Genomic DNA, 20,389 nt, shown 5'->3' on the forward strand with positions numbered 1-20,389 from the left:
TGGCAATTATGATCATTGTTTACTATATTATATTGCAATAGGAGATCATTTTAAAGAAATGATTAACCCACTTTTATTTAGCAAGGATGCATTAAACTAATCAAAAGTGACATTAGAGTCATTTATAATGTTAGGCTACTAAAGACTTCTATTTGAAATAAATAATGCTCTTTTGAACTTTCTATTCATCAAAGAATCATGTAAAAAAAAAGTATAACAGTTTTCACGAAATATTAAGCAGCACAAATGTCTTCAAAATTGATAATAATACGAAATGTTTTTTGAGCACCAAAACCAGCATATTAGAATGATTTCTGATAGATCATGTGACACTGAAGACTGGAGTAATGATGGTGAAAATTCAGCTTTGCTATCACAGGAATAAACTACATTTTAAAATGTATTAAAATAGAAAACAATTATTTTAAATTGTAATAATATTGCACAATATTACTTTTATTTTTGATCAAATGAAACCTTGCAACCTTGGTAAACATTAGAGACTTTCAAAAACATTTAAAAAACGTACTGATCCAAACTTTTGAACGGTAGTTTATATACAGTTGTAATTGAAATTATTCAACCCCCATTGCAAATCAGGTTTAATGGCAACATTTACAGACTTTCAGCTGTTTGCAATGAACAAATCAAACAAAAGTAGTTGAAATGGCTCAACAGAACAAATGTTTCAAGAGGTTTCCCCAAATTCAATTGAAAATGCAACTTTTAATGACCAGTCTCAAAAATGTTCAACCCTTTCATGGCAAGCATCTTTAGTACTTAGAACACCCTTTTTCTGTTATGACCTGCTGGAAACGAGATGTATAACCAGAATCCCCAGCTTCTGGCAGCGTTTCTGAGCAATCTTAGCCCATTCCTCATTAGAAATGGCCTCCAGTTTGCGTGCTGCAACCGCATTCATCAAATCCCACCAGAGATTTTCTATGGGGTTCAAGACAGGTGACTGATGCCCGCTGTATAATCTTCCAGGACTTCTTCTGCAACCAAGCCTTGGTGGAATTTGAGGTATGCTTGGGATCATTGTCCTGTTGGAAGGTCCAAAGACTCCCAAGCTTCAGCTTCCTCACTGACGGCATGACGTTTTCTCTTAGGATTTTCTGATACTTCAATTAATCCATCTTGCCTTCCACACGCTGCAGGTTTCCAAGCCCAGAGGATGCAAAGCAGCCCCAGAGCATCTCAGAGCCCCACCATGCTTACCTGTAGACAGAGTTTTCTTTTCAGCTTCATTCTTCATTCTTCTTCCTCCAGATATACCGCTGATCCATAGGGCTAAAAAGTTCCATTTTGAGCACTTTTCTTGTGCTTTTGGGCCAGTAGTGGTGTAGTTGGTGTTCTGGCATCAGTTTAGTTAGTGACTTACTGTGGAAGCTGAAACCTCAGTGCCTGTTGCCATCAAGTCTTGCTGCAGGTCTTTTGCAGTCACTCAAGGGTTTTTCTGAACCTGCCTTCTCAGAAATCTGGTTGCAGCCATGATAGCTTCCTTTTTCTGCCCCGTCCAGGTAGTGTAACCACTGTTCCTTTAACTTTGAACTTGCAAACTAACTATGCTTCTAACGGTGTCTCTAGTTCCTTCACTATAACATTTAGTTCCTTCACTATCTTTTTGTATCCTGTTCCTTGTTTGTGAAGGGCGATGATATTATCTTCTCTTAACTTTTTGGACCATTCTTTTGACTTAGCCATATTTCTAACATACAGTCAAACGTGGCACTCAACAAACCTAGCCAGTTCAAATATTTCATGTGTTCTAGCTCAAGCACACCTGCTGCAACTAATGAAGCTCTTGATTAGTTGCTTCAGGTGTGCTTGAAGGCCAATTCACACCACACAGACAAATGCCAACAAACAAGTTGGCTGTTGGATTTAGACTTTCCTGAAAAATAACTGTCATGTTCACACTGCTGCAAGTCGACTTACGCCACAAGAGTAACCAGTGGCGCATGTATGACGTAGGATGTAGGAGTATCGTAAGTTAAGATGCCTCTCACGGTTCAAACAAACAGGGCTGGGCAACAAACTCAAGCTCCTCCAACATTTCTATTTAAAAATTGACGTTTTAGACTTATAATTTGTGACTGGTGTTTTGTTTTGCTCCATCCTCTGCACTTCTGTGTTTGTCATTACGTTGTTCGTCAGCTCAAGGGTTACTCTTTCGCCGTAAATCGATGCGTACGGCAGTCTGCCAGAAGCTAGTTATTTTAGTCAATAAAGTTTTAAATAGGCCTATGGATATTTTTCTTACACGAACGGCCTAACAATTTCTTCAGAAGGCCTTTATTAACCCACCAGAGCCGTGTGGAGCACTTTTATCATGGATGGATGCACGTTGATGGACTTAATAACTCTGATTGAATTCTTCTGAAAGAAGAATGTCATATACACCTATGGCTTGAGGGTGAGTAAATCATGGGGTAATTTAAATTTTTGGGTGAACTATCCATTTAATGTGTCTGTTTAATTAAGCCCTTGATTAGCTGCATCAGGTGTGCTTGAGACAACACCTGTTTTGCAGATTTGTGCTGTTTTAAAGGATTCTATTCAGGGGTTGAATAATTTTGAGACTGCAGAAGTCATTAAAAGTTGCATTTTCAGTTGAATTTGAGGGAAGCCACTTGAAATATTTGTTGTGTTGAGCTATTTCAATTACTTTTGTTTGATTTGTTCATTGCAAACAGCTGAAAGTCTGTAAAGTTTGCCATTAAACATGATTTGCAACAGGGGTTGAATAATTTCGATTACAACTGTATATAGAGGGGTATTTTTCACATATGTCTATCGCTGAACAAGATATTGGAATGCGTTTTTTTGTGGTCAGTTATACGATTTTGTAATGCACCCAAAATACACATAAATGATTTAAAATTGTAACCTTCGTTGTGTTTAGCCAGCCTGTTTCCATGAGAAAGGAAAACTTCAGACTTCTGTTTGCCTGCATCCAAGCTATAGATGTTACCCTCCCGAGTGAAGTAGCCTATAGTTTACTCATTTACAATGTGTATGCATTAATATGGATCAGTTCATGGTGTTCAGCTTTGTATTTCTCTGGATGATTATTGCTCAACTCACGTATACTGTCACTTTAGTGAAACATTAGGAGTCTGACAGACTGCTGGATTGATGTCCCTTGTTGGCCCCATTAGCAGATCACTCATGTTGACTCTGTAGTTCAAGATTTTATTGAGCTGTTAGTTTTAAAAAAAAATCTCAAAATAATTGAACAAGGCTTTTGTATCAAGGCCTCGGAGACATCAGACATCAGCAGCTAATGGATGTTTGTCAGCAGAAACAGCACAGGAGCGGACAGCTGTGTCACGCCAGGGGAATCACAGTAATTACGGTATTGAGTTTCGCGTATTCACTATCACCGCAGATGGGTGTGGACAGAGGACTTAACACGGACTGGTTCATTCCCTAATTCCGCCTGAGTGGGTCAGCTGTCGCCTGCAATGTCTGATCAGAATTGTGATCAACATTAGAGGTGCCACCAGGGTAATCTGTCCTGATGTTGCTTTACATAAACAAGCGAATTATTTTAGGGTAGGATTGTATGCTGCAGGCCTGTTTTTCTTGTGTGTTTGTGTGTGTGTGCGTGTCCTCTCGTTATATAATATTAAAGTTCACAATTCCTTGCTGCACCAGTCAGACTAACAGCACAGTTCAAAGCAAATAGCAGGGTTGTTTTAACATCAATTCAACATTTACAGAGAGTGGAGTTCTGGTCTTACAAGCTCTCTTTTCCTTGGTGATTTATATTATCAGTTTCTGATCACTGCTCTAGATCAGATTGCTTTTATGAGCAGATCGGGGACATCTGATCTCAGAGTCCAAAAAAGAATGCATGAAACTAAATATTGTTTTAATGCATCGGAGACCAGTGTTACAACAATTTCACAATAAAGTGACCTTAGGATTGTTTTGGTGACGGTTATTAAGATGCATTTTATGCACCTTTATCACCTTTCATTTATCCTATTTTAATAATAATAATAATAATAATGATAATAATAATAATAAACTTTATTTGTATAGCACCTTTCATACAAGAAATTCAGTTAATTTACAAAATATATCCATTACAATAAGCACATTCATTTAATTGTATTCATTTACTGTTATAATTTATACATTTTAATTTATAATATATAATTAAAGTAACCTATTTATTATTTATTTATTTATAATATAAATCAAAATAATGCATTTTTAATTTTAAAATTAATATTTACTTTTTAAATAATAATATCTTAAATAAATATATAAATAGACAGTGTGTGTGTGTGAGTATACTTCATAACATCACTTGCGAGTTAAAAGCTAAAGTAAATAGACATGCTTTCTTTAAAAAATTAAATATTAAATAATTTAAATAAATTAAAATAATAAAAAATTAAATAAAAAAATTAATTAAATACAATTTTTTTAATAAATAATTAAAAATTAAATAATTAAAAAATATGTAGTATATTGTAATGTAGATATTATAGTATATTAAATATATGGTATAATATACTAATGGTATAATAGATAGCATACAATATAATATACAGTATATTGTAAAATATATATGTTATTGAATAAACAAACACTTTTTTTTTCTAACATGTCTACATATTACATTGGGTTTGTTGGCATATACACTTGAATTAAACTACAAGCTGATGGATTTCTTTTCAGAGGGAAGTCACACCTCTAGCTGGCTGTCAAACATTGCAGTGCCATATGCTAATTTTTAAGTCCTATAAAATCTGGTTATATCATTGCAGGGAAAAGAACAGGTTGATCAGATGTGAAACCTTATGTGAAATTGCTGTCATTTTCGGGTTAATGCTATATATACATATGTTCATCCATCCAAACCTTATGGCAGAACTCCAAAGAACATTTCCAAAGAGGGTTACCAAGGCAACCCCAGAAAGTGAACCAATTAGAAGGCGCAATGGCTCTCAAACACTAAACTGCCAAGAGATTAAAGGAGATGGAGACAACAGCTCTAAACAAACTGACAAATGAAAGAACCAGGTAATGATCAACAGGCTCTTTTAGTGGAAGATTGCAGGGTGAGCAAGGATCGGGGTTGATACAATTTTCTTGCCTAGGTTGTAGCGTTTCTAGAAAACTCATCCGTTGTGGTTCATATTTATGACGCACTGCTCGTGAATCCAGGTTATTGATGTTCCTCCAGTACGTGCGGATGAGAGAGAGAGAGAGAGAGTGTGTGTGTGAGTGGACTGTGGACATTGATCTGACTGGACCCCAGCGGTGGCTGACTGCATTGACCACATGCTGTTATAATGTGAGGCACATGTGTCTGCATGTGAAGAAACTGTGGAACATCTGAGTGGAATCTTCCTCTTTGAACAGATCCATGTTCTCATTGTATTACATGGCTTACTGTGAGAACTTGAGCTCTGAACTGTTTGTTTCCTTTGCTGAAGATGCATTTACACAGACTGTTTGATGCTGCAGAGAGGCGACATCATTTTTTTCAATTTTCTAAGTGTAACTAATATTGCCCAATTCTTTATAGAAAGTTGGATATATATTATGTATACTTACTTTGATATAACACATAAAGTATATGCGTGATATATATTTCATATTTCATTTGCTCGATTGCACTGTAAAAAAAATTCTAGGATCAATAAGTTATGACAGCATATGTTTTTACATTGCTTTAACTCCTCAAAATAAGTTGAGCAATTTTCAACTTTGTCAACTCATTTTAAGACTCATTTAAAGTTTAATGTAATTTAAGTTAAAATGACTTAAACATCTAAGTTGATTGTACTTAAAAATGTAAGGCAGCAACTTTTTTTTTTTTACAGTGTGGTTGTCGCAACATGTAAACTATATTATCCAGCTGTAATCTGCTAAATGTGACTATTAAGATATTATAAACATTATAAACAACATCATGATTGAACTAAACTAAACTAAACACTATATAAAAAAAAAACTAAACTAAACTAAACTAAACACTATATAAAAAAAAAAAATAAAAAAAAAATGCATTAATACAGAAATGGCAATTGCCAAAATAATGTTATAAAATGTATGTTTTAAATATGAAATTATAAATAAAAATAGTAATTATAAATGTATAGCATATTCTGACATGACTGGCCGCTATGATGCTGCATGTTATTACGGTAACTCTTGGGATGAATAATATAATGGCACCATCAGCTGATATTATTATAATTTTTTTCTATTAATTCATCGATATCTGTTTTATATTGCATATATAATATCGGCCAACATTGGATATTTCATTGTGCACACTCATTTAAAGTTCATCTTTAAAAACACTTATTTGAGAACATTAAATGAAATCTTTAGCCAATCTCAGAATGATTAAAATGATTGATTTAAATGTTTAGTGGTTTAATTTAATAAGACAAAATAATGCAGAATTTTAATATCAGGCATTTACCATTGGCCATAGCATGACTAAAATAATTATTACCTTTTTGGTAACGACCAGATTTCTAATACCAGTGCATCCCTAATTAACACAGAACCAAAGTAGTAGCATCAGATACAATGGCCTTATAAGCTGCCATAAATCTGTTGAAATTTAAATGCGTTTAAATCAAAAAATTCAATAGAGGTGCTTTCTGCCCCCGAGTTATTAAGCTTATGCCTTTCTAGCCTTGTATATGAGTACGCCTGTGCCATAAATCTTCTGTAAGGTTGACTTTTGTGGCTCTGTTTAATTTTACATCAGAGGAATAATCCGCACTCCCTCACAAGCCCATCATAGAGGGCCAGAGCGTATTAAATGCCATAGCAACTACTACAACTACTACCTGCATTCTTATACACATCTCTCTCCCCTCACGATTCGCTCACATTCTCATCCTTTTCCCTCCCTCCACTGTTTTGTTCTCCCTCCCTCTCTCTCTCGCTCTCTCTCCCTCTGTTTCTCCTCACTCGTGTTGAACCAGTCATTTCATGCAGCACTGCTGTGTTTACTCAGTTCTGAGAGCCTCTGATGGCAGATTCAAGGTAAGGTGATGTTTTAATGGTTAAGTGCACGATGAATTCAAGAGCTTATTTCCTTGGGATTTTGTCACACTAATGGACTGCAGCGTTTGGGTTTGAGTGGGACCTGACTAAACTGCTACTGTATATATTAGGGTGTGTTTGTATTTGTGTCTGTTTTCTTACGTCATGCCCATGAGTTGCATCAGGGTCTCTAAACTGATATGGAGTTTTAAACTTGCATATTTTCTTACAAAAAAGTCTAAAACGCAACCGCGTGATATTAAAACCTACGTGACTATTTAAATTAATAGTTATAGCTTGTTTTTGGCTTGTGTGTGTGTTGCGTTAGTGACTCATTCCCTCAGTGTATGCCATTGTTTGTGGCTGCCAGGGGACGTTTTCAGCACGATGGCTCAATTTTTAGAAAAAAATAAAGTATGTGGATGATGCATATGAGTCATTCTGCACGGGCTGTGCGGGATTTGGCAAACAGAGAGCAATCATAAAGAACCTGCGTAATGATAAAATGAAAGAGACTTTACGCATCAAAAGATGCAAAATAGTTTTTGCATGAAGTTTACACAGTTTAAATATATACACAGCCACATTTCCTTGTGGTTGTAGCAGGAAATGATATATGATCTTGGGTTTAATATTACAGAACATTATGTCAAACAACTGCAGTTATTATTGCAACCTGTAGCTTGCGCTTCTGCTGAGCTAGTGCGATTACTTGTATGCATGTGTATATCAGAGTGATAAGTGAACTGTATGTTGCCGTCCTCTCCAGTGTGTGCTCTCAAGAGTGTGCACAGTTCACCATTACGGCATAATTATGTCTCTTAAAGTCTATTGTGGGTCCTGCCATGTGCATCGGCCTCATCGGCTCTCTCTATTGTCCTCTATTCTCTCTTCATCCTTCCATTGTTGTGATACTCATCCGGTCATTTCCCCATTGCTCATTTTCTCACTTTCTCTCAAGTGTCTTTCCTCCCCCTGTGGTCTCTCATTAGTTTGCGCCTTAGTCGTTCCACTGCTAATTTTCTCTCTTTCCTCCCCCTCCGTACCTCTGTTCTGTACCTGCCCTCTCTTGATTCGCTGAAGGGAATGAGTGATGAGCAGAAACTTAAATGGAGAATGAGTCACTGTAATGGCAAGAGTGAAGGGCGACTCCTCTCCTCTCCTCTCCTCTCCTCTCCTCTCCTCTCCTCTCCTCTCCTCTCCTCTCCTCAATTGTCTAATGTTGACTAATGACAGCATGAACGAGGCTCATAAACCTCATTCTGTACCACAGAGCTGTGCTGTCCATCTCTCTTTGTAAACTCAAAAACATAAGGGACTGCAGATGAGCTAGAAGCACTGCAGAGACCAGCATTTGTTTCTGTGAGTGTCGGTGTATGCGCGCACACACATATGTGGATGTGTTTGATTTGCGGGTTGGGTGGGTGTAAACGGGTTTCAGGCTGTGAGTGGGTGTACTAGCTGAGCTCTTTGTCACGGCTATCGAAATCCATACGCGCAGCACAGAGACGGGTGAGAGAGAGCGGTGTTCATCACTAATGAGTGGATCAGAGTAGAAGTCAAGCACGGGAAGTCAAAATGTGAGAAGGCCTTATGAGAGAGAGGAGTTAAGGATGAGGTCGATGAGAGGGCAGCATATCCAATGAATAGAGGAAGGTGAGAGTATAAAGTAGAATTGTAAATTAGAACCCCGAAGGTTTTGTGGAGAAATAAAGGGAAAAAAAATAATGAGGTGAAATAAAAGCAAAGCAATATTGTCATCCTGTTTTCAGGTTTTGGTGGCTTGATTCCAGCGACAGATAAGGGGAAGCCCAGACAGTGGATCTAATGAGCCAGATCGTGTGAGCGCTGTGTGCGAGTGATGCGACCCCCTCTCTACCTACTAATCTAATGAGAGAGCATGGCGTTCATTTAGCGGGAGCGCTGGAAAACAGCCCCATCAGTCAGTCTTGGCTCAGGGCTGCTGGAGCCCACAAAACACTGTCTTCAGTCCATTAGGTAGAGCACAATCATGCCAAGTGCCTTGCTTAGACTTTTCTAACATATGGAACATATGCTTCACACTCCAATGACTGATTAATCTGAGTCTAATGTCTTTTGGTGAAATGGTCAAAGATCTGGGCTGGATCACCATCCTTGTGCCTCTTGAAGCATTTCGATATTTGGCATAGAGTTAGATCTGGAGTCCCAACCAGGTGTGATGCAACAAGTTTTCAGATTGAATCAAAAACTGCTTCACAACTTGACACAACAACAGCTAATCAGAAACAGGACTAAAGACCAGTGAGATTTCAGTGTGGGTGGAACAATAGTTAATGTTAATGGTTAGGGTTAAGGTTAGAGTTAAATTTAGGACTTATGGACCTTCATGGTCAACAAGTTGGAAATGTATGAATCATGAGTTGTCATGCTTTATGTCCTGACCAAGTAGGACTTGTACTTTTTGGTCCTGGAGCACAATTCTTATCAACCAATCACATTAGGTTAGGTAACTGCATTTCTTACCTTATACCTAACATTAAAATGGCTTAAGAACTTGAACAATATTCCTATTATCCAATCACTGTTTACTTGCACTTACGCTGAAAACACCCAAAAAGCAGCTAAATGAAATAACCCATTGTTTACATGCAAACCAAAAACCTGGCAAAGACTTTAATAAAAAGTCAGATTATTTCCCGGCAGTGACGTCAAAATGTAATCATTTGTGTATCTGACTGAGTATTCTATTTGTTATGTCAGTTGTTAAATAAAGCATTAAAAACCAAAGAGTGCTATTCCAACATGTAAAATTTAGCACCATTGTATTTTGCATTACGTTTTACATTTACTCTTATTGGACTGAGCTGAGGTGCATGAATGCCAAAAGAAGTTCAAAGGACATTTGAAATTGAGATTCAGGAAACAAGTGGTTTCCAAGTCAGATAAATATGTAAGAGAAGGGGCCTTTTCCACTTCCTGCCTCCCTCTTTCACTCTTTTTATAAGGTATGATTAACCTTAAGTTTGTTGCAGCACTGGTTCAAAGCCTATATGCAGCTTTCACTCTTTCCTTTTCTCTCTCTCTTATAACTCATTCACAACATGTACGCCCTTCACTCTTCTTTATCAGAGAAGGAATACTGCTGTGTAACTAGAGAGGAAAAGGCAAACTGTCCAATAGGGTGTCATTGTTCAGGATACAGTTAGTAGACAGTACATAGTTAATTTAAGTCATCAGATTTTTATCAGCCATACATGATCTATAAATACAGACGTAAGGTAAATTGAGGCAAAATGGCCTATTAACCTGAATTCACACTAATTTATCTGTGTCCGTTAAAATACAGTGCAAAATATGTTATTCTGGCAAAGGATGCACTATATATTGGTACCATACTGGTTATTGGCTGATATCAGAGAGTTTTTTTAGTTCTGTTGAAATTGTATATTTAATTGTACATGCTCATTTCCCCTTATTTTTTCATCTAACGCTCACTTAAAATGAATCTTAAAAAAACATTTTTAATAACTTATGTTTTAATCTAATCTTATGTTTACTTTTCATATAATGTTGTGAACATTTTAAACAACTGATTTTTAGTTTCATAGTGTTTTATTTTGTAATTTAGACAAACTAATATAGAATTTAAATATCTAAATGGCTGAACATTACAATAAAAACATTAGTTAGAACTTTAAATAGAATGAAAAATAACATGAACTATTTTCATCTACTTTCATGCACAAACTCTTTTGTTGCTCTCTGTTACATAAAGGTGTAAATAACGAAACAGTCGGGGGTTCGGTAGACCAGGCATCAGGCTATTTCAACCAACGCTGAGTCATCTCTTTATGAGCTTCTGACTTCATGCCGTGGGGAGCGCCTTATTTGACAGACTGCATTCTGTCTGCCTAGTCTAATGCACTTAGATAGCTGATGTCTGTCATATCTGTGTGTGTGTGGGTGCCTGTATGTGTGTGTGTGATCAAATCCTTTTTAATCAATGCCTGTGACCAGTCATAAAACATCTCAACCCTTTCTATTCGTTATGAATCACAAAGCCGGTGAGAAAAGTTCAAGTGATACTCTTCTGATTACCACATATATTGATGTTCCGCCATGGCCAGCGTTAATCATTATCGAAGCGGATGTTAATGCAAGGGTGCGGGAGAGAAGTATATGTCCACAGCGATCATGAATTGTCCTCTCTTCATTTTAAAAAGCTCTCTAGCTTTCTGAGAATGAGGAAATGAAAAATAATTATTTGTGATAATTTCAAGCCGTTACATCTACGTTAATTATCAAAGTGCATCACTACTGTACCTGAACAAAATATACTGTGCTCAATAAACATCCCAGATGTATAGGGAGGTGTGCTTTGAGTTTAGATGTCACTATTATGTTCAGTTTAGCTTTAGTTTCATTTTTTAATGGACTCTTATTATGTTCCTCTTTGTTGCCGTCTGCCTATGTTCCTGTTTGCATTAATCAGTTGTCATGGTGATTCATTATGTTCCTAATTAGAGCATACCTGTTTGTATTCGAGTTTGTCACCTTGTGTATTTAAGGTCCTCGGTTTCTTTCAGTCATGGTCCGTTATCGTTTGTGCATGGCACACTGTCTCGCATTTATGTGGATTAACTGAGTTTAGTTTGTTTTAATAAACGCGGATCTACCTGAATCTTCTTTCTCATCATTGGACTAAAACATGACTTTACGATTTTAAGATTTTACGATGATTACGACGATTTAACAATGAGAGACAAAAATCTCTTTATTGTACTGGGGTGAATTATTATAGTCCCCTAGATCTACCAGACATGGAAGAAGGAACCTGGAGAGAGGCGATCCTCCAATGTCTGCAGTGTGCATACCCTCAGCTGATGCCAGCTTTAATGGCCACTGCCAGAACCAGAGCACTCGCCCACGGCAGGAAAGGAGGCAGAGCCCACCGCAGAGCAGGAAACCAAGCTGAAGCACGCAACGGACCCTGAGCCAACGTCCATGCCCACAACGTAGTATGCCCAGTCTGACCAGGTGTGCCGACATCTACATACGAGCCAGTGGGAAATAGCGAAGAGCTGGAAGAGGAAGACAGCCTCCCTCCATTGATTCCACCCAGTCCTGAGCCTTCATTACCGCTTGTCCTGCCCAGCCTCAGAGACTTTTTCACCGCTTGTCTTGCCCAGCTTAAATACTTCATTACCTCCTCTGCCCAGGCTAGTCAGTCACTCTGCACCGCCTTCGCTGGAACCCTTCAGTTCCTCGGCTCCTCTATTGGCTCTTACCTGGTCTGATACATCAGCTTAGCCATGGTGTGTTGACTCCTGTGTTCTTCCTCAGATCTCCAGGCCCGTAGCTCCAACTCAGCCCGTCGAGCAGTCAACTCTGCCTTGGCTCTTCCCTCCCTCGGCTCCACCCGGGACCATCGTCCCCTCTGCTTCACCATGCTTCCTCATTCCACCTGGTCCACCTTGGTCGGACATCACCCTGCCTGCGCCGTGTACTTTCGATCCTTCCGCTGCATTTCGGCTTTCCACCCCCTCAGCTCCGCTGGCTCTGCCTTCCCTGCAGCTTCACCAGGGTCCTCGGTCACACCGCCTCCGCCTCGTTCCTCCGGCACCCAGGTTATGCCTCGGTCGCTGCGGCTCCGCACTGCCCTCCAGGACCTCTGTTGTCACCCGGTCCCTTCAGTCTCTTGGCTCCACCAGGGTCTACAGACCTCTTGGCTACACCGTTGGTTGTCGGACCGCTTACTCTGCCTTGGCTCCTCCCACCATCGATTCCGCCGTGGGCATTCGTACAACCTGTGCTCTGGACGTCCACCTTTTCCATTCTGTCATTGCCTCCTTCCTGGTTCCTTCCAGCTTCAAATGCTCCATGGCTGTGTCCACCATCAGCTCCTCCAGGGGTCCTTCCGCCGTCTGCTCCTCCCTGGTTCCTCCTGCCTAGTTCTGGTTCTTTGCCAGCCCCTCGTCCGCCTCCAGAGCCTCCACCCTCCCTATCCCCCTGTCGATGTGTTACGGCCTTTCCGGAGGGGGGGCGTTATGTCACCATTATGTTCAGTTTAGATTTAGTTTCGTTTTCATGGACTCTTATTATGTTCCTCTTTGTTGCCGTCTGCCTATTTTCCTGTTTACATGAATCAGTTGTCATGGTGATTCATTATGTTCCTAATTAGAACATACCTGTTTGTATTTGAATTTGTCAGCTTGTGTATTTAAGGTCCTTTCAGTCATGGTTTGTTATTGTTTTGTCTTTGAATAATGTTCGGCCACTCATTTAGAAATTAAAATATAAAATTATTTTGTCTAAATATCAGTGCATCACATTACAAAAGATCATAACAAATAGCACTGATTTTATTTAAGAAATTTCACACAAGTCTGCTATTGTGAGTTAAAGGGGTGGTTGATTATGATTTCACTTTTTTAACTTTAACTAGTGTGTAATGTTGCTGTTTGAGCATAAACAACATCTGCAAAGTTGCAATGCTCAAAGTTCAAAGCAAAGGGAGATATTTGCTTTTAAAGAAATCGCTATTTAAGGACTACAACAAACAGCTGGTATGGACTACACAACATTACTCCCGGGTTAGTGACATCACCAACCCTAAAATTTACATAAACCCATCCCCGGGAACACGATTTATAGATCATCAAGACAGAATATGCTAATCAATGATTAGAAGATAACTACACATAATAAGCTACATAAATTCATCAACTACCCATTCAGAAACGTCCTGTTGCATTCTACATGTTGTCACCTCTTCTTGAGTCTCTCCATCATTGTCTGAATTCGGTTTGAACATAAAAGGCTAAACGTTTTTGAAATTTTCAGTGCATGTCTGTGTGAGTGCAAGCGGTTGTAGCTCCGCCCTCTGTGCTGGGAGCAGCAGCTCATTTGCATTTAAAGGAACAACCACAAAACGGTGCGTTTTTGCTCACCCTTAAAAATGTACAATTTTAACATGCTATATAAAACTATCTGTGGGGTATTTTGAGCTACAACTTCACATACACACTCTGGGGACATCAAAGACTAATTTTACATCTTGTGAAAAGGGCATTATACCACCCCTTTAAAACTTGATGGAAAATGCATCCACTAAAAATCACATTGGTATCTATTGATTAAAAGTCATTACATAAATGGTGCTTACTACCTGTGCTGGATATAATGAGTAGCTGGTGTGACCTAAAAAGCCATACAGACACATTTATAAAGAGGGAGGTGAAGTGAAGAGAGGGGGGTTAGGGGTGGGAAACGAGGTAGGAGGAGGCGTCAGCTTTCCTTCCCTCTTGTCCCTTACTCTTCCCCCTGGTGGCCTCCCCCTAAAAGGGTGGAAAGAGAGGTGAAGTCTTCTGTCTGTCACTGCAGATAGAGAAAGACAAGAGAGAGAAATCACTGTGGTCAGCATGTACAGGAGGAAAAGAAGTGTGTCATTTGGGGGCTTTGGATGGTAGGATACTTTTTTCTTTCTCTCTAGCCTGAAACTGTGACTCAAAAGTTGCGCTTCAGTAAAGTACAGTTAAGCTCAGTGCATTTGAGTTTATGGTAGAATAATATAAATCTGCTTTTTTATTTGCTAATAAAAATCCCTGCATATAATCACTTGCTTTTTAGTGAGAAAGATGGCAAATTGTATAGGCCTATGGCTAAATTTATTTTTTCATAATACACTTTATAGATTTCCATTTAGATATTTTTTTTTTAATTTAGATACGTTATTTTGGGAGAGTACATCATCAAGCTATGTAAAACTGTCCATCTAGTAAATAATTCTGTGTTTTAGATTTGTGTTCTTTAGATTTTTGAAAGTATCTTTTAGACACTTTACAAGAAAATGTTGCAAAGAAAAGTACTTTTTAACAGCCTTATAAAAGGTGAAAATCAACTGGTATTGACCTTAAGGCTCATGCTTTCTTTACAAGGGCAAAACCCAAAAAAGACAGGAAATTGAAATTGATTTCAGTTGCTTCCAAGCTTCTTTTTTGTGTGTGTGTGTACTTAGATTTATTCTTATAAAAGAAAGACTGTATGATTGTAAAAATGATAAAGGTGCATATACATACACTACAGTTCAAATGCTGGTTAATGTTTTTGAAAGAAGTCTTTTATGTTCACCAAGGCTGCAGTTTTTTTCACAGTCTATCGATGAAATAGCAAACTCTTTCTCCTAACAAGCTAATTATTATTATATTTAATTTTGATGAATCAAAGTGCTTTCTGCTTCGGCTCTTCAAACGGGTGTAGTATGAGATATTTACAACGTCTTTGTGTCACGTTTATGTCTTAAGTTTATAGTTTCATTGTTTAGTTTCTTTGTCATGGTTTTCCTTGTCCCTGTTTTGCCTGTTCTCATTCATTCATTTGTTATCATGGTTTCTAATTCGTTGGATCACCTGTTCCTTGTTTCTTTGACTGCCTGTCTGTGTATTTGAGCCCTCTGTTTCTTTAGTTCAGTTAAGCATTAAGGTTATATGGTTAGAGGATTCTCCATTGGATTTTCTACACGTACCCCTGACACCCCTGAGGAATGAACTCTGTTGAACTCAGAATCCGAGGAAAAAATCTGTATGCATGGAGCTAAATAGTTCACAGATATTCTCTCTGAGTGTAAGGAAATAAAAATGAGAATGGCGAGGGAAAGGAGGAGTAATAATACGTTTTATTTATGTAGCGCATTTCCATTGCTCAAGGATGCTTTATAATGTAGATACAATAAAGAAAAGATTACAGCAATATGATAGACAATAATAACAGACAACAGCACAAGCAGTGGAGTAGAATATTACAAACAGAATTGAGCAAAGATAATACAAAGACAGTAAAAGGGGCATTGCATAGACGAGGTAGTGCACAGCAACACAGAATCAAGCACAAATACAGAACATTATTTAAGAAATGATAACATTCAGAAAACAAATAGGTTTTGAGTTGCGATTTGAATATAGAAATATTATTATTTTTAATGCAGTGACCGGAGGAGAGAATTTCAGAGTTAGGGTGTAACAACGCTAAATGATCTACCCAAGAAGAGAGGCTATACCTAGGGACAGAGAGAAGGCCACATTCAGAAGACCGAAATTTTCGGGTCGGAGTCTAGGAGATTTCAGATTTCAAAGATAGCGGGGAGACAAGTCATGTAAAGATTGAAAAGTGAGCAGTAATTGCTTGATACGATAGGACACCTGTAACCAGTGGAGTTCAAACAGAATAGGTGTGATGTGGGCAGAATGCTTAGTGTGGGTGAGAATCTTTGCAGCGGGGTTTTGAATATATTGCAATCTGGTAATGGGTAGCTGGTAAGCCAATGAAAATGGCATTACAGTATTTAAGGCGCCATGAAACAAATTTAGTTTCAAAACAAGACTGATTTGGCATCTTTGATGCTAATGAAGGGACAGAGCCGGGCAATGCGACGCAAGTGAAAATACTGTTTTGATGAAGGAGATGATTAGGCGTGTGACGATATAAAAATGTTAAGCTTTAATCACGGTTTACGGTATTATCACGATATTGAAATAAGTTGCAAAAAAAGTGATGTCATACTATACAGTTAGGTACATATACAGATAGTACATACTATAGTCATACTATTCTTATACAAAAAGCACTGAACATTTAAATACAATTGCGATGATTTAAAATGTGTTCATTATAAATCATTACAACAATAAAGCAATACAAAAAAAAATAAGTAAACAAATGTTTCAAACAGATAAAAGTGCAAAAGAATTATAAAGAATAATAGGTAACACTTTACAATAATGTCTCATTAGTTAACATTAGTTAATGCATTAACACATTAACAATGAGCAATAGCTACATTTGTTACAGAAGTTATTATTCTTTGTTAAAGTTAGTTAAAAAAATACAGCTGTTAGTTCATGTTAGCTCATGTCCATTAAATAAGACAGTTACAACTTTAAATTGTAATAATGTGTAATTAAATGCTGAAATTAACATTAACTGCGATTAATAAATGCTTTAGAAGTATTTTTCATTGTCCGTTTGTTAACTAATGGAGCCTTATTGTAAAGTGTGACCAAACAATAAAGAATCTGAAAATTTTTAAACAATAGGGCATGTTTTAGTCATCTAGACTCCAGATTCAAATGTAAAAAATCTTCACATTTGAAAATAAATAGCCTATTAAGTCTAAGTATTTAAGTATTCGGTGCTGCAATGAACACCATTGCGAATACAAAAATCTGAATGGCTGTTTAAACCATTTAAATATTGTTCAGAAACAGAAAGTTGCACATTGCTTTTGTTTACGGGGTTACCAGGGTAATGGCTGCATTTCTGCTGTTCCATAAAAAAAGTATTCTAAAAATCGGAATAATTCATAATAGATAGTTATTCACGGTGCTTTGAAGTGCCCACGATAACAATATTGTGCATGTTCATTATCATGATAAATTGTATTAGGCTACCGTATACCGGCACATGTCTAGAGATGTTTGTATGTGACCAAATGTAATTATAGTGTGAGAATGAGTGTTCAAGAACTCTGTGGTGTATCTTAAGTTAAAGCGAAGAGAACAAAAGTGATGCCAACCTTTTAGCGTCACCTCTTTTCATGTTATACAGTGCACAATGAGCATGCAGACTGTTGCGGTTTTAATGGTGGTCTACCTCTGTGCTTTGTGGTGGGCCAGTGCTGATGTAATGATAGTGACGCACAGTGACAAAGCTTGTCGTATCTGACAACAATACACACTGATTAGATGACTGCGTCACAACTGGGGACCGTGACGATACCAGCTTTCATATCTCACACCTTTGCTTACGTGAGTGTCACTGGCTGCTCTGAGTAATATGAATTTCATTGTAGAGAGCATGTTTCAGTGAGACAGATAATCAAAATACAATCAAATAAAAAATCTGACTTGCAAAACTGGTTTCTTTTTGCCTGCTGCTGTGAAGGTCGCTGACTTTCTTTGTAAAATACACATTTATCTACATTTAGTCGCTTCAGTTTCGGGTTGATAAATAGGGAAGCTAACGTAAGGCACAGTGGACTCGTTTCTTAGAGAAAATTAATAAGTCAACTCTTCTTTTGTATTCTAATGTATCCAGTTGTGTGTGCTGCAGGTAAAGGTGAATGATTGATGGTCGACTCTCTGAATGGAATGGAACATCTCTCTTTCGTCATTGGGCTGTAAATGTTCACACGTTCAAATGGACAAAATGTTTGAAATGTCCTTAAACGGTTCTCCGAAACTCCTTGGGGAAATGTTGATGTATGTCTGCAAGGTTTTTTTGTTTGTTTTGTTTTTTGCTTGTGAAACAGAAATATAAACTTTCTCCGTGCCGGCAAATTACCAGCATGTGTTTGGCTCATCACTCATTTAGCTGAAATGATAAACCTCACGCTGTTCTCCACATCAGGCCTCAGTAGAATTACACAAAAAAATAGATTTGAACAGAGAAACAAATTAAATAGTAAATACTCATCCAAGGTCATAGACAGACCATTTCATCCGATTTAGCAATTATCAATTTATTTACTATACCAGTTGACATGGAGAAGCCCGATTCAAACCTGCATCTCCCACCTAGCACAACAGCTTGTTTAGAGGATATTTGCTAAATCATTCTTAACTCATATGACTGTCTTTCTTTTGTGAAACACAAAACCAATTTTGAAAGATTATCCTGCTGCACCAAAGGGCAAGATGTTTAGTAAAATATGACTTAAATTTGAGTAATTTTATTAAGTATACTTAAGTCAAGTTCAAGTATATTTTAAGTATACTTTCTGTAGTAACATTCTAGTATCAATGTACTAGTAGTATACTTGTAAGTGTACTATTTCAATACTACACTGTACAAAATTCTATGATCAATAAGTTATGACAACATGTTTTTACATTGCTTTAACTCATCAAAACAAGTTAAGCAATTTTCAACTTTTTAAATAAGTTTTGGAACTTTTTTCCAGTTTAATGTAATTTAAGTTGAAATGGTTTAAACATCCAAGTTGTTTGTACTTAAACATTTATGGCAGGAACTTTTTTTTTAGTGTGCTATGGAATAAATTGGCCCTCTTTTTAGTGTATAAAAGTATACATTTAAGTAGTAAACTTAGTTTTTCGTTTGTTCTGCAACAATAGCCTACTACAAGTGAACATATTTATACTGATATAAATACTTAAAACATATTATTTAGTTTATGAAAGTATACTTTGAAGTGTACTCTCAGTAAACTACTAGTTTAGTAGTTTTATATTGCAAGTATATTTGTAAGTTCTCTTTAAGTGAACTTAACATCATACTTATAGTTTAGACTATTTATGTATTATTTTTGCACTTTGTAACCCAAAGCTGACTTGTTATATAAACTTGAACATGTACGTTTATAAGACAGTATGTAAATCTATGTGAAATAGAATACTTAAGTATATCTTGATCAAAAGACTGAGTACAAGTATCAGCCACATTGACTTAGACTTTTCTGTCAGTATAAGTCAAGTATATACTTAAGTGAAATTTTAAGTACATTTCTGTGAAGTACGAGAAGTACATAAGCAGTGTACTGAAAGTATCCTTTCTTGTTTTTTAATTTAAAGGAAGTATATTAATATAACACTTGAATAAACTTGTTTTGATGACAGAATTAGGGCCAAAGTATCAAAAATAAATTGTGTGACTTTTTTCATTATTAGAATTGGCATTAAAATTTTGTTTTGGACGAATATGACAATTTACATACTGACAGCATCTATGGCTTATTAATTATAAATAATGAGTGCATTCCTGTTTTTCGGGAATATACCATGTATTTTTAGGTTAAAAAGCAGGTGTATCTTATTGTTTCAAAGGGTGTATTGATGATTTTGGTCTTTTATTTTTTTAATTGAGTCATTTTTTCTCTCTCTTTTTCTTTCTCTCCTGCTCTACAGGATTGACAAGTCCGGCATTGCCGCCCTGAGAAGCCGGTGAGTCTCTGTGTGTATGTGTATGTGTATGTGTATGTGTATGTGTATGTGTATGTGTATGTGTTATGTGTTATGTGTGTGTGTGTGTGTGTGTGTGTGTGTGTGTGTGTGTGTGTGTGTGTGTGTGTGTCGAATAAACTCGATCCATCTAAATCTCTGTCTTAATGACATGCATGAATACTCAGTCAATACATCTACCATTGATCCAGCAATCATTTCTCTCCCCGTGCCCATGCTAATCTTACTTTGTGTGAAGTCTTTGGTGTGAGATCTTCACACATGCCTGTTCTGTATGAACGTCTCAACCTATAAGTGTCTATCTTCAAGTGTCTATCGAGAGACGGGGATGAAAGAGAGGCAAGTGGAGGAGTGGAGGCAATAATCGTGAGCTCGGTATAGACAGAAACGGACCGACATCAAAG

The 20,389-nt window shown here is 37.3% G+C and overlaps 1 protein-coding gene across 3 annotated transcripts in view; it reads left to right on the forward strand.

The window, feature by feature from the left end:
* Positions 1-20,389, forward strand: part of rap1gap2a (RAP1 GTPase activating protein 2a) — an 80,684-nt gene that overhangs the window by 1,821 nt on the left and 58,474 nt on the right. Inside the window, exons 1-2 of one of the 3 annotated variants that reach the window (XM_082179711.1) lie at positions 6,972-7,032; positions 19,932-19,967. In XM_082179711.1, the coding sequence (XP_082035837.1) occupies positions 7,019-7,032; positions 19,932-19,967 (50 nt within the window). In that variant the 5' untranslated portion in view covers positions 6,972-7,018. Of the gene's footprint in view, positions 1-6,971; positions 7,033-14,350; positions 14,480-19,931; positions 19,968-20,389 lie in introns of those variants that run through there. The other 2 variants (XM_082179710.1, XM_082179712.1) reach the window with 2 other exon arrangements.

The sequence above is a fragment of the Leuciscus leuciscus genome (genome assembly GCF_965113295.1).
Source record: "Leuciscus leuciscus genome assembly, chromosome: 9".
In the NCBI taxonomy this organism is placed as follows: Eukaryota; Metazoa; Chordata; class Actinopteri; order Cypriniformes; family Leuciscidae; genus Leuciscus; species Leuciscus leuciscus.